This window comes from Poecilia formosa, unplaced genomic scaffold, assembly GCF_000485575.1.
Source record: "Poecilia formosa unplaced genomic scaffold, Poecilia_formosa-5.1.2 Scaffold134, whole genome shotgun sequence".
Taxonomy (NCBI): Eukaryota; Metazoa; Chordata; class Actinopteri; order Cyprinodontiformes; family Poeciliidae; genus Poecilia; species Poecilia formosa.
In genome coordinates, this window is record NW_006800073.1 from 108,147 (window position 1) to 123,118 (window position 14,972).

Consider the following 14,972-nt stretch of genomic DNA (forward strand, 5'->3'; position numbering starts at 1 on the left):
CATTAAATTGTTTTCAATGATAACTATGTCATGTGTTGTCATGGTTTCAAAGTGTATTTAAATCAGGGTCTGGCTGCAGCTGGAGTCAGCTACAACACACGCCCGTGTAAAACTCACTTAACCGCTAAGTCAGGATGCCATACAACTGTTAATAACAAAGTGTATGACGATCTACGTCATGATTCTATGTTGTTGATTAAATGAAATTTTATGGTAATGACGTGTCTGACAGATATAGCCGGTGTTCTATCACATAGCCATATGCTGTCAAAATAGCATACATGCAGCTGTAATGTCTGCCATGGTGTCAGACTGCCTGGCTTCATGTACTGGGATAGAGAGTGAAAACAGTCACGATGAGCGCCTTCTGCTTGGTTACTTCTTGCTTGTTGCTCCTTGGTCAGTGTTCATAGTTGAGCGTTATTTACCATCAGGGCATTGCCTCAATTACTATGTTTAATGGTGCAACAGTGGTGGTTTCTTATATGAGCAATATGGGCAAATGCCCAGGGCGTTATGTTTTTAGGGATGGCATGAGACCATCACATTTTTTAGCACATAAATGGAATATTTAATATTGGTAAAATGTATTAAGTATTTAATATCTAGGTGTTTTTATGGTAATATGGGTCTTTCAGATTATTTTGAGAAGCAATTTCGATCATATTTTACATTTTATTGTGTCATGTAGCNCAATTTCGATCATATTTTACATTTTATTGTGTCATGTAGCGCGGGCCGCTGGTCTTGGTCTTGACTCGGTCTCGACTTCCCTCGGTCTTGGTCTTGACTTGGTCTTGTCCCCTAAAAGTCTTGGTCTTTTCTCGGTCTCGATACACTCTGGTCTTGGTCTTGTCTTGGTCTTGGGTTAGGTGGTCTTGAACACAACACTGGGCTCAGTTATCTCTGCCAGACTTTATAACAGCTCATTTCAAGTCATTCTTCCTGTAAACCAGCTGATTTACTGTAAATCCACAGCTCTTCATGTGTTTAAATCCTGCAGTTTCTTCACATGTACCTGGGAGGCTCTACTGTAAAGGTGCAAACCCTGAACTGATGTATGAATCAGAGTAAATATTCAGTATCTAAAGACTAAAGAAACATCTGAACTTTTAGAAGGAAAATACCAAGAAATACTGAAGACTTGTGAGCTGTAGATTCAATTCAGTTCATTTTTATTTATGTAGCACAAATTCATAACACATCGTCTCAATACATTTTACAAAACAAGACACATACACACATTTCAACTGATCCTAATTATCAAAAAGTACATTAAGCTCAGTTATCACAAATAGTTTAAAAGGTTTCTAAGAAAAGATGAAAAACATGTACAGTAAAACACATTTGATCAAGTTTTAGAGTTTTAACATAAACCTAATGTAATGGGTTTCATAGATTGATATATTATGAAAGTTATTTAAAATACACAGGAGGATGACAGTCATTTCAGTGAAGAAAAACAATAAGGAATAAATCATTGACACTAATAAAAACTGCATTTCTGCATATAGAAGTGATGTCAGCATAATCAAAACAAACGTAAACAAATAAAACCAAACATGATAAATATAAGCAATCATCTGCAGTTTATGCAGTTTGTTGCCTGTTTCTGTAAATTGAATGACTTACTGCAGCTGAATTTTCTGATTATTTGATGTCCTGAATTTGAGTTTTGAATCTGTTTTGATTGGATTCAGTTAGACTGTTATTTGCTTTAATGTAAATATGACTGATGCTAATCGTATTCATTGTGACTAAATAAATTAATTAAACTGGAGGTAAATTTCCTTTGCAGTCTAAGACCACTAGATGGCAGTGTAGTAAAAGTTTATCGAAGCTGAACAGAAAGTGGAATAATATGAATGTGATGAATATTTTCTATGATTAATAAAATAAAACCCATTGAGATGGACCTGAAGCTTCAGACCAAAACATCTACTTCATAAATCCAGAGATGTTTTGGTTTTATTTATATTTTCTCAGGACTCATTTTGTCTCAGAGTTCAACCAAACATGGCTTTGAAAGCTTTGGCCAGCCTGTCATGTACTTTGGTTTCTGCACTGCTTTCTGTTCTTCTGAATAACTTTATCACTGAAGATATTATAGATTGGAACGTGGAGGCCAACATCTTCTCAGCTGAGGTCACTCCAGTGAAATCGATGGTGCAGGCGTACTGCTGCTTCAGAGCTTCTTCATCCAGCTTCATTTTTCTAGATAGTTTCCCCAGACAGACGGTGAGGTGGAGCGTGGCCTGAAACCTGGAGAACATGAGCACCAGCGACAGAGCCAAGGTGACCACAGGGAGAGGGATATCTTCATCATCATCATCATCATCATCATCATCTTCTTCTTCTTCTTCTGGGAGGATCAATGGGATGAGGATATGGTTTCTTCCAGGGTTGCCATGTCTGCTTTCTAGCCTCTCAAATTTCCATTGAACCTGGAGCTTTTTCTGCCACAAACGACTTATTTTATCTTTAATATTCTGCTAACAGCTTAAGATGTGGGGCGAACATTTCATGCCTTTTTCATCTGCAGCCCAGGCGTACTGCCGCTCCAGGTAACACCTGTCAAACTTCTGACCAATAGAACTGCAGCCCAGACAGGCGTCCAGGTGGACGGTGGCTTTGAACCTGGACTGGAGCAGAACCGGAGACAGGTGACCACAGAGAACGGGACGCTGTCTGATTTTTTTCCTGGGAGGATGAAGGGAATGACGATCCGGTTTCTCCCATCAGGACCGTGTAATTTGGTGAGAGACTCAAAGTCCTTCCAAACCCCATCGTCTGGTTGTAGAGGACTAACTGAGATGTTTGGGATCATCTGGTCTCCTGCCTGCCTCATTGAGTTCCAGCGGTCGGGTAGTTTCACGGGTCGATGTTTTTCATCAGGAACTGGACATCCATCCTCCTTGGAGCAGAAAAATACTCTGTGCTGAGGCTTCAGTTTTCCTGTGGCGATGGCGTACGTTAGCTGTGCGCCGTAAGAGTCACAGTTCCAGGGAGCGTAGAGAACCACGTCCCTGATGGAGGCCAGAGGCAGCAGGCAGCTGGCTGGGATCATGAAGTCTCTGATAGATCCATGAGCCACAAAGGTGATGTCCACAGTGTCACTGTGATTCTTCTCCTCCTCCTCATCTATGTGTTTTTTAAAAAAGTTGAACATCTCCACCAGCTTTGGAAAGGTGTTTTTATTCAGCAACTTCAGGGTCTTTCGATTGGCGCAGTTCTCCTCTGCAAGCTTCATCAGCCTGTTCTTCTCGTCTCTGTGGACAAACGTCAAGAACATTTATTTGTTGTGATCACCACAGTATTCACAGAACATGTTCAGACCACAGCTAACCAGGTGATGAAGTGAGAAAACCAGGCTGCAGAGAGAAGCAGAGAGAAGCAGACCTCCTCAGACTGTGGCAGGCAAATTCATGCAATATCTGGAGAAATAGTTGCTTAGAGCCTCCAAATAATCAAAGCTTGTTTTAAGTTTCGGGCTCTGAATTCCTGACAACCTTTGCTTCGGTCTTCTAGTTCTCATAGTCTTGGGTTGGTCTGGGAGGTTCCGGCGCTGACTCTTCGTGGCTTGCAGAGGTTCTCTTGCCCCCCTACCTGGGGTAGCTACTCTGGATGGACACCCCTTGGTGTCGCTGGGAAGCTTTGAGGGATCCAAGGTGTGAGACAGATGCATGTGGATCTTACATGCACAAAGGGAGAGTCTGAAAGAGACGCACCTTGCTCTGCTCAGTCCTTTCCTAATTTTAATGCATTTGATACACAAATCTCTCAAATTCCTTCTCCAGTCCCAGTTTGAACACAGCAGCGTCAACGATGGGAAATCTGGAACCAAGGTGTAGAGGGCCACCTGTTTCCCCCCCACCCTCCTCTTACACATGTACACTAGAAATCACAGGTAACAGCTGGTCAAACGACTGATCACTTTGTCCTGCTGGACCCCTGTGGGTCCTCTTTGCTTCAGTGCTTTAAAGCAACAGAAACATCAGAAATATAAGGAGTTCAGAAACTCACAAGATCTGCTTCTGGCTTTTCATCTCCTTGAAAGCAGAATGTAACTTCATCAGGTTGGAAAGGACTGAGTTTTTCATGGTTGGCAGAAAGTCAGCACCTGAAAGGAGAAGGGAGCTTTTATTTTTTTCCTAAAACTGTCAGGTTCTGGGCTTTTCTTTTAAGAAAAGTGTCTCTCCCCTTCAGCTTCCCGTGGGGGAGAAATTGATGGGAAGGACTGAAACTTAGTCACATTTCCTAAACATGCAGTAGTTGTTGCATATTAAAAATAATGAAGCTTGTTGTTAACCAGATCCCTCTGACCCCAAGCCGAGTGTCTCCCCATTCCCTCTGCATCCCAACACCAGAGTGCTAATCTAACTTAGCTGCCTTACAGTCCTTGACTGTTTATAAAATATCTCTGTAAAGGGAGAAACCACACAAAGTCTCTGCAAGATGTAAGATTTCTCATTTATTGACAGGAATTACAGCATATAAATAGTGGCACAAAGTGCCCCCTTCCCAAATGTGTGATTGGTTTATAATCTATTAGCAAATCACAAACAGTTGTCTAATAAGAATCAACACAGCATCACATGAGTCTGTTGACTTTCTGACATCAGAGATTGGGTTGATGAAAACGGCTTTCTGCATAATTTCTGCAGCTGTGACGTGTTAAAGCAGGATGTGAAGCAAATACACAAAATGTTTAATGCTCCACTTGTCTTAGTACATACAGTGTGATATGAGAACATTTGGTGTAATTTTAATACAGACTAATAACCATAAAACACATAAATCTGGTACTTCATGTATATATTATAATTTCTACATTTAGATTGACAGATCATATTATTAACAAAATAAACTACTAATATAACATATTCATAATCTTATCTCCATCCTACATTGAAGATGTTATTAGAACATTTCATTCCAGTCCCATCAACAGCGTAGGCGTACTGCTTCTCCAGATATTCTCTGTCAAACTTCTGTCCAGTAGATTGGTCTCCCAGACAGGCATACAGGTGGACAGTGGCTTTGAACCTGGACTGGAGCAGAACCAGAGACAGGGCCAAGGTGACCACAGAGAACGGGACGTTGTCTGATTCTTTTCCTGGGAGGATGAAGGGAATGACGATCCGGTTTCTCCCAACAGGACCGTGTAATTTGGTGAGAGACTCAAAGTTCTTCCAAACACCATCGTCTGGTCGTAGAGGACTAACTGAGATGTTTGGGATCATCTGGTCTCCTGCCTGCCTCATTGAGTTCCAGCGGTCCGGTAGTTTCACAGGTCGATGTTTTTCATCAGGAACTGGACATCCATCCTTCTTGTAGCAGTAGAAAACTCTATGCTGAGGCTTCAGTCGTCCTGTGGCGACTGCGTACCCCAAACCGCAGGAGACACAGTTCCAGGGAGCGTAGAGAACCACGTCCCTGATGGAGGCCAGAGGCAGCAGGCAGCTGGCTGGGATCATGAAGTCTCTGATACATCCATGAGCCATGAAGGTGATGTCCACAGTATCACTGTGGTCCTTCTTCTCCTCCTCATCTATGTGTTTTTTAAAGAAGTTGAACATCTCCACCAGTTTGGTGAAGGAGTTTTCTCTCAGCCACTTCAAAACGACTGGATTTGAACAATTTCTCTCTGCAAGTTTTATCAGTCGGCTCTTTTCTTCGGAGCTCTTTGTTCTTTGTGAAACTTGAACATCTCTGTAGATGTTCTGCCTGTAGAAAGAAAATGATGAATATTTAGTAAGAATATGTGTCTGTTGCCTCCTTACTGTCATTATAAAGCAGCAAGATATATTCCTATATTTGCCAGATCTCATTACAGTGGATCCCGGTTCAGTACTTGTGTATTTTGAGCTCTGGCTAATTTTGGACTGTTTAATCGTTGTTTGAGACTTTGAATCCATGTAGATTAATCCCCAGCAGAGAGGGGCAAAAAGCTCTGTGATATACTTCAAACCTTTCATTTGAGCCAACAGGTTACACTAAAACACATTAAAAAAAATTCTTTAGGAAATTATGAACAAAAACATCAGCAATGCTATTTGCCACAGTTGATAGATTAACAAACTTACAGCCTCCAATCTTCACTCTACCAGCGGCTATCCCCAAACATAATAATGTAGAGAAAATGGCTAAATTAAGGTCCTCCTCCTCCTGCTGTCTTGATTTCCTACTCATGATTTTCCTTAAGAAAGTTCTGCCTGTTGTTGAATCTGATCTCATTCAGATAGTAAACTGATTCCTCTCATTGGGTTTTTTCCCCTCAGTCTTTAAAAACAAGAGTTATCATAACAATTTGGACAAATCTATATTCTCCCACTAGCTCAGATTATGAGAAGTAATACCATTAGCTACCATAACTGTACAGATGGTCCACAGCTCACCATCCAATCACTGAACAGACAGAACAGATAAATGTCTGGATGAGCCACAACTTTCTCCAGATGAACAGAAACAAAACTAAAGTTATTTGGACCTAAAGATGAACGATGCAGAGTCAAAGCACAGCTTCAGTTATTACAGCTGGAAACTAGAGATCAGGATGAACTCTGACCTCAACCCACCTGTCTAGAGACACCTTGTTTCATAATAACTGGAACAGTGATTAATTCTGGTCTTCATTCCAACATTTGATGATTTTGATGATGATATTTGACAACATAACTGGTTACTGTGTTGTTTTTAACAGAATTAAACTTCCTTGTTGCTGAAATGTTCTGCAAATAGATTTGACTTCTTCATTTTAATGCATTGACCAAAACAAACACATCAGCCTAAATTATATTTCTCCTAAGAGCATTCTGCAGCAGAATTAGATGCCACTCAGTAATTTCTCATTAAATATTTCCCATCAGGAAACTCACAGCATCATACTCCGTCTTCCCAGCTGTAGAGAAGCCAGTTTGTGGCGTAGGTCACTTTTCGGTTCACTCATGGTTGGTGAATCAACAGGAACTTAAAATTAAACTATTAACCTGCAGAAGAAAAGCAAAATCATTTCACAATAAGAAAATACTGAAGTTCTGTTTTTTTTTTGTTTTAACCTAAATTCCCTCATTCCTTTCATCTGTAAGAATTTCTACTCAATAACAGAAACTATGACTGAACAGCTTTGTCTCTAGAATAAGAACCAGATTCTGTTAGTTCAGAATAAATTACTACTAATATTTCACAGTAATACTGTTAATTTATTAGAGCAAAGCTACAGTTTGTCCTACCTGTTGCAGGTGAAACTGATGCAGTCATCTAACAGGTAAAGGATCAGCAGCCTCATTTGTAAGACTGCTGGGTGACGCCTCAATGAGAAACAAACAGCAAAAAGTGAAAGTGAAACTTCAGAGCCAAAATGTACCTTTATTTCACCAGGGAAATCCCACTGAGATTAAAGATCTATTTTCCAAGATAAGTCTAGCCAAGACTGGCAGCATCACACAGAAGTTATAAAGGCTTTAAAGTTTATTGACCATAATAAAAACCAGAGCCCAACCAAAACTGAGCAGAAAAACTTGAAAAAAATCCTGCAGCAGGATCTGTTCTGTGAAGCAGGCATGGAGTAAAATCTGGTAGAAACTCAGAAAATAGAAATAAACATGTGATCGGAAACATGAATCCAGAATTTCTCAGATTGGGTTTAGTGTACCTGTTGTTTTTCTCTCTCTGTCCTCTTCACGTCACAGAGTTATTTATTCCCTGAAACCAGATAAGAATCACCATACATGCCAACAGGTGATATGAAAACACCTCTGAACTGGTTTGGCTCAGGAATCTCTGCCAATCAGCTGATTCTTCCTGTAAATCGGCTGAGTTACATTAAACCAGCTGATTTACTGTAAATCCACAGCTCTTCTTGTGTTTTACATGAATTTAAATCCTGCAGTTTCTTCACATGTACCTGGTAGGCTCTACTGTAAAGGTACAAACCCTGAACTGATGTATGAATCAGAGTAAATATTCAGTATCTAAAGACTAAAGAAAAGTCTGAACATTTAGAAGGAAAATACCAAGAAATACTGAAGACTTGTGAGCTGTAGATTCAATTCAGTTCATTTTATTGGTGTAGCACAAATTCATAACACATCGTCTCAATACATTTTACAAAACAAATTATACATTTCAACTAGAGGTCTGCCGATCGATCGGCCACCGATCATAATCGGCCGATTTCCGTGAAAAAGTGTATGATCGGTGATCGTCGATCACGGTCTCTTGTTGCCGATCACCTGCATCTCATTTCCAGCCTGCCTGTGCAGCTGGTCTCCTCTTTCCTTCACACTGCGCAAACGCGCAGCAACAAATCCTAAGCGATGTGGAACTATAAGGCACTGAGTGATTGGGGACGTTTGCGTGTTGCCGCGGAAAATTGAAGCAGGTCAAAATGCATCAACACAACGAAGCTAATACGACATAAAAACAAGCCATACTTGACGGAGTTTGGCTACATCGAGGCTCACTGCAGTAAAAAAGACATGGAGGATCAGACAGCAGGTAAAGCAGCGCACAGCTACAAACACTCACCCGGATTAGCATGACGGTCAGAAAGCTAAACAAATAACCTGGAAAATTGTTTAAGTCATCGAGCTGTGATGTAAGACGCTGGTTCTGCTCTCCTGTTGAACCGCTGCTACGCTACAGGTAGTAATATTTCACAGACGGAGCTTCGCTTCTGCTCCACCTGGTAGTGACTCTCACACCGAACCTGCTTAAAGCTGCAGCATCTAACTTAAAAAAATACATTTTACATACGTATTAAAACTATCGCTGTCCTAACATGAGACAGATAATCTCTGAAAAAATAATCGATCTCCTCCCTGATCTGCATAATTACTCCGCTCGGTCAGAAACAGCCAATCAGAGCTAGCAGTAATCAGCTAGCCGCCATGCTAACAGGAAGTTTTCATTCAGTAACTCTGGATTGTTTATTGTAATGGATCCTGTTTTTGCCTTTGAATGTTTTATACTTTAATTTTTTGGCAATAGTGAGAGGTTTTATTTTGGCTCTTTGTATTATTTAGCCTCTTCAGAGCCTTCATATGTTATCAGTCTGTTAAATATATTATCATCAATAGCTGTACAATTTGCACAATGCCTGTTTTGTTTAGTTTTATTCTTGGAAAAAGTTATTAAAAACAAGTTTTTGTCTAAATTAAGGTGAATTCATTGTTCCTTTTTCCACATAATGTAACCGGTAGGGTTTATGATAAAAAATAAATAAATAATAATTATGTGATCGGTATCGGTGATCGGCCCTCATGGGTGATCGGTATCGGCAGGAGAAAACCTGATCGGCACATCTCTAATTTCAACTGATCCTAATTTTCAAAAAGTACAGTAAGCTCAATTATCACAAATAGTTTAAAAGGTTTCTAAGAAAAGTTGAGAAACATGTACAGTAAAACACATTTATCAGGTTTTAGAGTTTTAACCTAAACCTAAAGTAATGGGGCTAATTTCTTAGATTGTTATTTATTGTGTGTATTTTAAATAACTTTAGTTATTTAAAATACACACAAGGATGACAGAGTATCATTTCAGTGAAGAAAAACAATAAGGAATAAATCATTGACACTAATAAAAACTGCATTTCTGCATATAGAGGTGATGTCAGCATAATCAAAACAAACGTAAACAAATAAAACCAAACATGATAAATATAAGCAATCATCTGCAGCTTATGCAGTTTGTTGCCTGTTTCTGTAAATTGAATGACTTACTGCAATCAGCTGAATTTTCTGATTATTTGATGTCCTGAATTTGAGTTTTGAATTTGTTTGGATTGGATTCAGTTAGACTGTTATTTGCTTTAATGTAAATATGACTGATGCTAATTGTATTCATTGCGACTAAATCAATTAATTAAACTGGAGGTAAATTTCCTTTGCAGTCTAAGACCACTAGATGGCAGTGCAGTAAAAGTTTATCGAAGCTGAACAGAAAGTGGAATAATATGAATGTGATGAATATTTTCTATGATTAATAAAATAAAACCCGTTGAGATGGACCTGAAGCTTTAGACCAAAACATCTACTTCATAAATCCAGAGATGTTTTGGTTTTATTTATATTTTCTCAGGACTCATTTTGTCTCAGAGTTCAACCAAACATGGCTTTGAAAGCTTTGGCCAGCCTGTCATGTACTTTGGTTTCTGCACTGCTTTCTGTTCTTCTGAAGAACTTTATCACTGAAGATATTATAGATTGGAACGTGGAGGCCAACATCTTCTCAGCTGAGGTCATTCCTGTGAAGTCGATGGTGCAGGCGTACTGCTGCTTCAGAGCTTCTTCATCCAGCCTCATTTTTCTAGATAGTTTCCCCAGACAGACGGTGAGGTGGAGCGTGGCCTGAAACCTGGAGAACATGAGCACCAGCGACAGAGCCAAGGTGACCACAGGGAGAGGGATATCTTCATCATCATCATCATCTTCTTCTTCTTCTTCTGGGAGGATCAATGGGATGAGGATATGGTTTCTTCCAGGGTTGCCATGTCTGCTTTCTAGCCTCTCAAATTTCTTCCAGACTCCATCTTCAGGTGATTTTAAAGGAGACACGACGATGTTGGGAATCCTTTGACTTCCAGCTTTCTTCATGGAGTTCCATTCATCAGGGAGACGTTTGGGCCGATGCCCATTATCTGGAACCTTGCAGCCACGTTCAGGTGAGCAGTAAAACTCTCTGTGGACAGGTTGAATCTTCCCTGTGGCGATACCGTACGCTGCGGTAGCTTCAAGGTAGCAGTTCCAGGGCGAGTACAGGACAACGTCGGAGACGGTGGGCAGAGGCAGCAGGCAGCTGGCTGGCATCATGGAGTCGGTGATCGTTCCATGAGCCACAAAGGTGATGTCAACTTCGTTGCTGTGGTTCTTCTCCTCTTCCTCATCAATGTTTTCCTTCAGGAACTGGAACATGTCCACCAGCTTGGAGAAGATCTCAGACTGTGCTTTTTCCCTGAGCCACTTCCTAACGGATTCATCTTTGCAGGTATCCTGTGCAAACTTCAGCAGAGTTTGACAGTCGTCACTGCTCTTGTTTTTGGTTTCAATGGAGCGTTTCACCTTGGCTAACCTTCGGAAGATCGATCTGGAAGAGAAAACGCCAATCAGATGACAGTTCTTCTTTTTAGCAACAGATTGTGGTAACTCTGTATTTCTTGTCGGATCTGATTGAAACGTTTTACACAATGGACGATTACATGTTGATATTGTGTCAAAAGCAAAGTGAGGGAATCATGTCCAGTTAACAGGACCAGATTTTTATGTCATCCCCGATTTCCCTTTTCTGACAATCTTAGGGATTCTCCAATTATCGGGATGATTCTTAAGTATCATCCCTCTTATTTAGAGATATTCCTGCTGTGTTTCGTGCATTAAGATCTAGAGGAGTGTTTCTCGAACTGTGGGCTGCTGGCGCCCCCTGTGGTCATAAAGGTACTGCATGTAAACAACCGTTTATTTTACGTGACATGAACTCAAATCGTAATTCATGCTGTTAGCTTACCAAAGGATTGTGTTTAAAAATAATAATAATGGATGGAAGTGGCTTAAGACATGGTCACTCAAAATACTGGTGGTAAGTCTATTTTTCTTTTATTATACCTATAAATTACAAATAATCTTAAAATGTCTTTAATGCACACAGAACAACTTCTTTTTTCATTTCCATGTGTTTGACATCATTGGAAAACTTTCAGAATCTGTAAATAATTTGTCTTGTCTTTTCCAGGCACATTTACAAAACAGAACCACTTTTATTGGGATGAACAAAGCAGACAACAATATGTGGGTTAAGAAACTAAAATTGTTTTTTCTGGTTGCATATATGAAGATGTTTTGTTATTGCGGGAGCAATTTCAAGTTAGAAGGTCAATGTGAGTTTGTTAAATGGGTTAATTGGTCTTCAGTCTGAAACGGTTTGAGAGACACTGAACTGTAAAAGTTCTTCAGATCAGATTATGGTCACCCATTTCATTTATTTCCATTATTTTAGTTAGTGAGATGTTTCATCATTCAGACTTACTGAATGTTTTTCAGGTCGGTTTCCATCTGGTCAGAAGCGATCCGCATGTCCACAGCGTTCTTCCTCAGACTCTGACTGGCTTCAGTCTTACAGTTATTCACATCGATGCAGTTGATCACCAGCTCAGGAACTGAAAACGCCAATCCAACCACTCCTGCTCCAACCTGGGAAAGGCAAAAACAAGCAAAGGAAATAAAAAAAAGTTTATCAAAGGTCTGTTTTCTGCCGTGTGGAATCAGAACCAACTTTACGGGTCAAGATTTTGGCACAAACAGGGTCACATAAGTCACAGCCAAATAATTTCCGGTTACTAAAAAATATATATTTTTTAGCATAATCTTTATTATTATCATGGTAGTGCACAGAAATGCCCATGTTTTATTTCCCTCAAATTTCTGAGATTAATCTCAAAATGTATACTTTTTCTAGCAATTCTTTTGACTAGAAGTCAGTTTCTTGAAGTTTTTTCTAAAACGTTTCAGAGTTTTTTGGTGGAACTTTAGTTCTTTCTTCTTTCCATCTTCAATGGCCTTACGCCATCACACCACATCTGGATATTTCATATATTCAGTGAGCAGTCTGAGTTACTCACCCGTCCGACTGCTTTGCCTGCAGCTTTTGCTCCCATGGACGCTGCCAGCTCTGGAAGTCCATTCGACACCAAACTCTTCCCAGACTTTCTCGCTGCTATCATCGCAAACTTGGAAGCTAAAGAAATCCCAAGAAGAGCGAAATCTGCCTCCTTATCACTGATCAGTGTTTTGGAGAAACCAGACATCATGCTCTTCAGACTCATCCTGGTGTTCAGCATCAGCCCCTCTCGTTTGGCCATGGCCCTCACGATCCTTTCTACAACATAATCTTCTGGAGAAAGTTTCTCAAAGGACGAAGCCTCTTTTTCCCTGCGCTCTCCTTCCTCCTTCAGCATTCCCATCAGTTTCTCAATCCCCTTTTCGAGATTCTCGATCTTCTCACCGATCTGTTTGGCTTCCTTCATGTTTTTGCTCGCCACAGTGATGTCCACAACATCTGAGGTCAGGTTAGTGGTCAGACCGAGGCCAGAGGCCACGGCTCCAGCTGTGAACAGGAACGGGATCGCAGCTCCTCCAGTGACGAGGGCTGATATACCAGAAACTGTCATGGCCGCCGCTCCTCCTACAGACACTGAGCTGCCTACAACTTTGCTGATGTTGCAACCTTTCTTGGTTTCCTCCAGCTCAGTGGCCAGTTTGTCAAACTTCTCTGCACCTTCTTTCTGCAGCTTCACCCACTTGAAGATTTTATCTATGAGCATGTCGGCTACATCCATGGTGGGATCCCAGTGATTTTCCTGAAAAAAGGTTCAAGTTTAGTCAGTAATTATATTGAAGCAGCATCTGATTGCTGAACTCTCACCTTTTCCAAGCAAAAATTAGAAGCAGAGAGCGTCTTGAAGGAGCTGAAGTTTCTGGATGTTTGTTCAGATCTCCTCTATTACTGAGTGATTCTGAAATACTTAGAACATTTTGATTTTACCAAGCTATCTGAATAAATAACTAATGTTGCATTGAGGACATTGTAGAAAGAAAAGAAAATAAAGTTAATTTCTGCCAAAAAAAAAACTTTAAAATTTTTGGATTACTCGCAAAAATTTTCTAAATTTTCTAAAATAAAGTGGAAATTTTCCACTTTTCAAACTCAGAAATTTCCAGGTTTCTTCCAGAACATTTCTGAGATTAATCTCAAAATTTCTATTTTTCATTTTTTTCACTTTTTGAACTCAGAAATTTTATTTTATATTCAGAAAATTTCTCAGATTAATTAAAAACAAATTCTCATCTTTGTCATGCAAATTTTTGGACTTTTAGAGGAGCTCAGAATTTTTTGTTTTTTAAGAAAAATTCTGAAATTAATCCAAAAATTTCAGATTTTTTTCACTCAAATTTTTGACTTTTTGAGCTCAGTAATGTTCTTGTTTTTGTCTTTAAAATATTGCTGAGATTTTTCTTGAAAGGTCTGAGTTTTTGTTCTCTCATTTCCTTTCTATCCACATTGTCCTAAGACATTGTTGTAAATAACAGATGTAAATACGTGTAAAATGAAGATTCCAGTGTCTCACCTGTTCTGTTGAAATGTGAAAAGACTCTTGTCAAAGCTCAGGTTGGGTTTTTATTGAAAGGAAGTTTATTGTCCGTTTCTTTGTTCTGATTGGCTGATTTAAAGAAAGTCATTCAGAAAGTGAAAATGTTTCTTATCCTGCTGACCCTAAACTTATAAACTTTTGAGCTGACCTCAAACGACCTGCAGCTGTTTAACATCAGATCAGAACCAAGAGCCAGTCATAGTTCATGCAGAAAACTGAAAACTACAGATAAATGTCTTGATTTGTGAACTCGGATAGATTTTTGTCCTGATCTTCAGGAACTTGGAAAATGTTTGTAACAAAGAAAAAGTTGAGGAAGAGGTGCTTTAGTCTGAAATCTCGATCCATCCACTAATCCTTAAGAAATAACAAACTGCATTTGTTCCTTGGCATCATCAGGTTTCACCACACAAGATTTTATCAAATTTATGTGGACTTCACTTAAAATGATAAAAAACAACAAATCCAGCACAAAGGGAGATTTCTCTTGCAAAAAAGAAAGTAAACTCAATGAAAGCAGCAATTAAACTTCCCGTCTTATCAGCTATAAAGTATTTCTGGTTTTCTATAAAGGGGTGATGATGCAATAACTGGACCGGTTCCATTTATAAAAACAAACCTTTTCTGTTCAGATTGTTCATAACATCCTGTTCTAAGTTTAACTCTAGTTGTTTCACAACAGAGATCCTCATTATCAAAAGAGTTTCTTGGCTCTTTTGCACAGTAAATATGGGAGGCTATTTGTGACGTTACATTCACAAATTAAACTACAAATAAACACCAAAAAAATTGTTTTGTTAACCTGACACATAAGAAAACATAGGTC

The 14,972-nt window shown here is 39.5% G+C and overlaps 2 protein-coding genes across 2 annotated transcripts; both read right to left on the reverse strand.

Annotated features, from left to right (window-relative positions):
* Nucleotides 1-4,526: 4,526 nt before the first annotated feature.
* Nucleotides 4,527-7,269, reverse strand: LOC103145007 (uncharacterized). Its single transcript, XM_016676443.1, has 3 exons — nucleotides 7,233-7,269; nucleotides 6,879-6,989; nucleotides 4,527-5,727 (listed from the first exon to the last, which is right to left on the reverse strand). The coding sequence occupies exons 2-3, from the start codon at nucleotides 6,947-6,949 to the stop codon at nucleotides 4,893-4,895; spliced, it is 906 nt and encodes a 301-aa protein (XP_016531929.1). The 5' UTR covers nucleotides 6,950-6,989; nucleotides 7,233-7,269; the 3' UTR covers nucleotides 4,527-4,892.
* A 2,050-nt stretch (nucleotides 7,270-9,319) lies between these two features.
* On the reverse strand, nucleotides 9,320-13,563 carry LOC103145008 (uncharacterized). Its single transcript, XM_007562220.2, has 4 exons — nucleotides 13,420-13,563; nucleotides 12,617-13,354; nucleotides 12,025-12,188; nucleotides 9,320-11,088 (listed from the first exon to the last, which is right to left on the reverse strand). Exons 2-4 carry the CDS (start codon nucleotides 13,331-13,333, stop codon nucleotides 10,104-10,106), a joined length of 1,866 nt encoding a protein of 621 aa, XP_007562282.1. The 5' UTR covers nucleotides 13,334-13,354; nucleotides 13,420-13,563; the 3' UTR covers nucleotides 9,320-10,103.
* Nucleotides 13,564-14,972: the final 1,409 nt, after the last annotated feature.